Consider the following 6,379-nt stretch of genomic DNA (forward strand, 5'->3'; position numbering starts at 1 on the left):
CTAAATTACATTGTCAATTTCCTGAGTTTCTAATTCCAGTATTTCATGTTGTGGATTTTTTTTAAGTGCACTGGTTGTAATCCCTCTAAACTGAGGTTCTGTGTTGCCCTTATCAATTCATTACCTGGTCTACAGGAAGTGCTCAGCACCCGGGGAAAGAATATATGAATCAGAAAACCAATAGTGAATCTATATGAGAATCTGTCTGAAGGTTATTCTGGAGCTTAATAAACCAGAAGGGAGAAGATGTGATTCTCATCCACTTAGTTTATTGGAATAGGTTGAGAAATAACGAACAGAAAAACTGGACTTAATTTACATATTGTCTGTCTTGGGAGCCTGAGGAAGGTGTGATTTCTACATCTTTGTACGGAGGAAAAGTGGCTGCAAATGTTGGTGGCTTGGGACGAGGCCGCACTGTAACTTTTTTCCGTTCTTCCAGTTGTTTGATGTTAAGGCAGCAGTATCTCCTGTTCTCACAAAGCACCTCCCGTATTTCAGTGACTCTACAGACCTTCCTGCAGTTTCCTTGGATGTAGTGACCCCAGCATTTCTTAAGTTGTTCAGTTTCTGTGCATAGATGAGAAGAGTAGCCAAAGATCAGTGTTTGAGGCTGGAAGCAGCTTTGGTTCTGGGGAAGGCGGCGGAGGTTGGTAGGGTCTATGGGGATGGACTATCCAAAAGGTGTAGTCTCATAATATCCCAAAGAGGACTTTCTGAGAGGTGAGCCTCCGTGTTTATTTTTAACTGACTCACTCTTGCATGGTTTGGGGCTTCCCTCCAATATCTGATAAATGCTGCCCAGAACATCAAATCTTGTTTGAGAAAATGAGGAGATACTTACAACTATGCTCTATCCAGGAACCTTGGCAAATCTGCCTCTTCCTGCATGCTTCCAGGGTGCTGTGCCCACCTTCCATGCCCGGAGAATAGCAACTTGTCACTATGTATTAACAGCTGAGTCCAACTAGGCTCTTGGTTTCATTGCCACTGTCATGGCCAAGAATCACTTTCCTGTTATCTAGTTAAGGAACTCTTCTCCCTTCATAATCTCCCCCTTCTGTTTACCTTAGTATTATGCTCTGCTGCCAATGCCCATCTCCTAATCTGGAGGTCCTTCTAGTTCTTGGACCGCTTCTATTCCTCGATGACTTCCCGTTCTCCCCCAGAGGCAAGAATTCCTCCAACCTTCAGTCCCAGAACTCTGCTTACCTTGATGTATATTCCCTTTTAATAACCCTAATACTTTCAGGGATCTAAGAATTGGGATACTCCGATTTTGACTTCTGTTAATTGGAGATGATCCCTCCAATCCTAAATTCTAGAACCTAGGATATTTAGGGGGCATGGATAGACCACCTCTATTCCTATATAATTAAGAGATGAACATAAGAGTTTTGGTTTTTTAAATAGGAAACTAATTTTCAAATTCTTTGTATGTGCCAAACACTACGCTGGGTGCGTCCCAGACGTTATATCATTTAGTGAAACCGCTTCTGTTGTCATCATCTCCACAGATGAGGAAACTGAAGCCCACAGAGTCATCACTGCTCAAAGTTGACAAATTAGTAGACACTGAAGCTGTTTCTTAAACCTGACTCCAGAGCTTGTGCTTCTTCCACTGAGCACACTCGGTAGCATCATAGCCTAGAATGCAAATTCGAATGGAAGAAAACACAGCTGAGTGTCAGCAAATCCTGGACTCAGAGAAGCAAAGGTAACCAGAGACCTTGGGCTCTTTCCTTTTCATTATGAGGCATTGCTAGAGGAAATTACAACCTCCTTTAAGCTCTAGGAATACTAATGTCAAAGGACAGTATTGTGGTAGATGGTCCAAGGAAGATGGAGTGTCTAATATTGGCGATTGGGCTTCTGTCCTCCCTGGAACTCTATTTTCCCATACTGAGGAGTACAAAACTCGCTTGGGCTCTGGAAATGTGCCATCCCACAGCTGGTTTGAGTGAGACCCTGGAAAGCTCTGGATTACCTGTGGGTTTCTGGAATAGCAGAATTGCAACAATCAGGAAGAGCCTCATAGCCAGGCTTCCCAGAGGTGGTGGCATCCAAGAGTCTTGGTCCAGCAAATTGCATGCTATGTCACCTTCCTCACTCTTGGATTCTTATGCACCGAATCAGAACAAAATGGTATGATACGCCCCCAAACTTCTAAACTGTGGGCAGTGCATCATGTGGGCAGATACAGGAAATTTGAGGTCACTTACTTCCCCCTTCCCCACAGGATTTAGAGACACAGCCTGTTCTGCCCATCACCCCTGATGCCCATCTGTAGGCTGAGGTGGGAGGAATGTGCTCATTCCCTCCTTTGGCTGCTGCCCAGCTGGAAGGCAATCATGGACTTGCCTCTAAGAACAAATAAGACAATACAAATTAAGACCTAAACCCAAAAATCCAACAAGAAAATATCTAGAAGTTTGACCATGCTAAGTTTCTTTCGTGTTTGGAAAGATGATATAATGTCGGTGTGACTGATTTGGGGTGACCTGCACCACATTTTAGAATGTTTAAATTTTTTCAACAAGAAGCAGAGCTAGAGTACAAAATAAATGTTCTTTAGATTTCATTCAATGACGTTTATGTTTACAGGAGAGAGAGAGAGAATGCAAGCAAGAATTGTTCCCTACCTGTGCATGATTGTCTTTGGAAAGTCTTATTTTAGTTATTTTAGATATCAGCTACTTGATCATAGCAACGAAATCTCTGTGAATCAGGAGTCTCACAAGTTCTAAAATATGCCACATGGGTGGGAGATTTTCCTTATATCTTCCCAAATCTTGACATCTGTTGTAGTCAGCTTTTTCATGGCTGAGACCAAAACACCTGACAAGAACAATTTTAGAGGAGGAAAAGTTTACCTGGTGCTCAGGAGTTCAGAGCCTCAGTCTCTAGGTGGCCAACTCTACTGTTTTCTGGCCCTGAGGGAAGGCAGAACATCATGGAGGAAGGGCGTGGAGGAGGAAAGCAGCTTAGGACATGCCACTCAGGAAGCAGAGAGAGTGTTCGGCTCACCAGGGAAGAAATGTAACTCCAAAGAGATGCCCCCCATGACTATCTCCTCCAGCCACCCCTGCCTGCCTACAGTTACCACCCAGCCAATCTATAACGTGGGTTAATGCACTGATTATGTTGAGACTCTCAACCCAATCAGTTCATCTCTAAACTTTTTTGTGTTGTTGCACACATGAGCTTTTGAGAGACATCCCATTTCTAAACCATAACCACATCTGGATACCATTGAATACGTATGTAACATCAAAACTCATGCTGACATAGATCATATGTATTAACTGGAAGAGTAAAATGTTCAAGAAGAATAAGGAATAAGGGTGGCATCTCTGTTCAACAGAAAACTATAACCTAAGGATGATCCTCTGCATAAGCATGGAGAGTAAAGGCAAAGGAGCTTTTTTTGGTACTGGGGATTGAATCCAAGGGTGCTTAATGAGCCACTGAGCCACATCCCCAGCCCTTCTTTTTTTGTATTTAGAGACAGAGTCTTGCTGAGTTGCATAGGGCCTTACTAGGTTGCTGAGACTGGTTTTGAACTCACGATCCTCCTGCCTCAGCCTCCCCAGCCACTGGAATTACAGGGTGCATCACCACACCAGGCCTTTTTTGTAAACCAAGCAGATCTAATTCTCTGCACACACACAGTGGAAAGACCAGTAGAGCTCTCCCAAGTCCAGTTGGAACACAGTTAAAAAAATATAAATGCATTTAACTTATTATGAAAGGGTATAGAATATTTCTGAAGAAAACTTGTTGTTCTTACAAAGGAACTGATTATAATTCTTGTTCATTTTAGCTAAGAAATTCTCACTCACTCAAGAAACATTCATTGAGATCCTGTTATGGACTAAGAACCTTTAAGGGTCTGGTAATAAAATGGTGGATAAGATAGAAATCTTGGAGTTTCTGGTTCAGAGACTCACTTCGGAGCAAATAGAGACACAGCAGTGTCCATGGAAATCCTGGTCTTAGCCAGCTCATCATCACTCCGGGTGGACAGATCAGTGGAACAGCCCTTTGAATGGTCAGTGACAGTGCTAAGTAGGTGGCAACACCTGGCAATCTGGGACAATGTCCCTTGGCGTGCTGCATGTGCTCTAAGTTGGTTCTGGATGTTCCCTCTTCCAATTGCCAGTGTCCGGGGTCCAGGAGTCCCAGGGCAGGATGAGAGTGGCACAACTCACTATTGTCCCCTACTTGTTCACTAGCAAATATATATATTTTTTGCTTCCTGCCTTCCTGACGGGAAGACTCTGTTGGTCTGGAGCTCTGAGCTTCAAAAGGTGGCCTGCTTCCACGAAGAGACACAGCCAAGAGTGCCACTAGCCACTCTGGACTCCTTATGCCTCTGAATCAACAGGAAAAAACGACCTATTATCACGACTGAAGTTATCAAGGGAAACCGGGTCACCACTACATAGTGGGGGGTAAGAAAGAAAATGTCTGGAATGCAAAAGTTTCCTTATGGGGCCACATAATGTCCCCATGTTCTGTGACTAAAGTCAGCGGGAAAACTCCAGTAACACAATTCAGGTGGGACTGCTGAGGGCCTAGACCGTTTTGGAATGAAGGTTTAAGTCAACTAACCCGAGGGAAAAAACTGCAACCAACTAACATGTTTGTTAAGGGTGAAGTGAACATGGAATGGGTCACGGTAGAAGGTGGTCATACAGCCCAGTTGTGATCACGTGACCTGATGGAGAACTCAGGAGTTCAATCATCATCCATACTTCCTCCTTATTTTGTTATTGTTGTGGAAGAAAAGAGCTAAGAGCTCCAAACCAACAGAGTCTCCTCGTCAGGAAAACAGGAAGCCAAAAAAGTGTGTGTGTGTGTGTGTGTGTGTGTGTGTGTGTGTGTGTGTATGAGAGAGAGAGAGAGAGAGAGAGAGAGAGAGAGAGAGAGAGAGAGAGACTTGTAACTGGTAATCTTGAGAAGCTAAGGTATCTGACTAGTAAAGTGTTTACACTAGGGGGAGATGTTTGCCAAGATTATCCTTAAATCATTGATTGCATTTTTCAAAAAATTTCAATCATGTTGACCATTAAGAAATAATGATAATATAACAATAAGCCAGTGGCATGGATGAGCACTGCCTGCATTGAATGATGGTCACATGGTGTTTTACATGGGATTATCATATCTTTTACATTGGAAAAAATTGACATGGAAGAATTTTTTTTTTTTTTTTTTTTTTTGGTACCAGAGATTGAACTCAAGGGCACTTAGCCTCTGAGCCACATCCCCAGCCCTTTTCATTATTATTTTTTTTAAATTTTGAGACAGGGTCTCACTAAGTGCTTAGGGCCTTGCTAAGTTGCTGAGACTATCCTCCTGCCTCAGCCTCCCAGGTAGCTGGGATTACAGGCATCATGGAAGAGATCATTTTTGGAGGCAAAATCTCATCCATGTAGCCAGTGTTTCCTGACATTGTGTGTGTGGTCCTTTTGACTGCAAATAGAGACATGGCAGATTTTTTGTTTTGTTTCTGGGTTTCAGAAGTTTTATTATGTTATGTCTCATGATGGATTTCTTTGGATTGATTCACTTTCTTGAATTATAGACATGCATTTTACCAAGTAAGTTTGGGAGATTTTTAAGTCATTATTTGAATATTTAAAAATATTTTTCTAGCTCCCCATTCTTCTTCTCTTGGGATTCTGTTCTGGTGACCTGAATATTGGATCTTTGTATTCTCTCCTAGGGCTCTAAGACTCTGTTCTTTTCTTTTTCTTTTTCAGTCTATTTCTCACTGTTAATCAGATTGGGTAATTCTCTAGATGTATTCCCTCCCTTGACCATCTTCAATGTATTGTTGAGCCCATTCTGTGAATTTTTCTTTTGTTTCACTTTGGCTATTGTATTTTATAATTTAATAGTTTTTGTTAGATTCGTTTTCATATTTTCTATTTCTTTACTGATAGTTTTCTAATTTTTAAGTTTCAAGTCCCCAGAGCCCCCACTTGCCTACTTTTGCTTTTGTCACTGTGATTTTGATGTCATATCCAAGGAATCTCTGCCTAGACCAATGCCTGTGTTTTCTTCTACAAGTTTTATTCTTTCAAATCTTACTTTTAAATCTTTCATCCATTTTGAGTTGCTATTTGTATAGTGTAAGGTAAGCATCCAATTTCATTCCTTTTTCATGTGGATATCCAGTTTTCCCAACACCATTTATTAGAGAGAATATCCTTTCCCCATTATGAATTCTTTGTACCCTTGTTAAAGATCAAAATGAAAAACCTTTGCAGCAAAGGAAACAACCAACAGAGTGAAAAGATAACCTGGAGAATAGGAAAAAAAAGTCCATAAACTAAATATCTGATAAGGGGTCAATATACGAAATGTATGA

The 6,379-nt window shown here is 41.7% G+C and overlaps 1 protein-coding gene across 1 annotated transcript; it reads right to left on the minus strand.

Moving 5' to 3' along the window:
* Window positions 1-310: 310 nt before the first annotated feature.
* Window positions 311-2,036, minus strand: Defb127 (defensin beta 127). Its single transcript, XM_046433034.1, has 2 exons — window positions 1,988-2,036; window positions 311-570 (listed from the first exon to the last, which is right to left on the minus strand). Exons 1-2 carry the CDS (start codon window positions 2,034-2,036, stop codon window positions 311-313), a joined length of 309 nt encoding a protein of 102 aa, XP_046288990.1.
* Between the last annotated feature and the right edge of the window lie 4,343 nt (window positions 2,037-6,379).

This window comes from Marmota monax, unplaced genomic scaffold, assembly GCF_021218885.2.
Source record: "Marmota monax isolate L192 unplaced genomic scaffold, Marmota_monax_Labrador192_F-V1.1 WCK01_AAM20220418_F8-fsc00014, whole genome shotgun sequence".
NCBI classification, from domain to species: Eukaryota; Metazoa; Chordata; class Mammalia; order Rodentia; family Sciuridae; genus Marmota; species Marmota monax.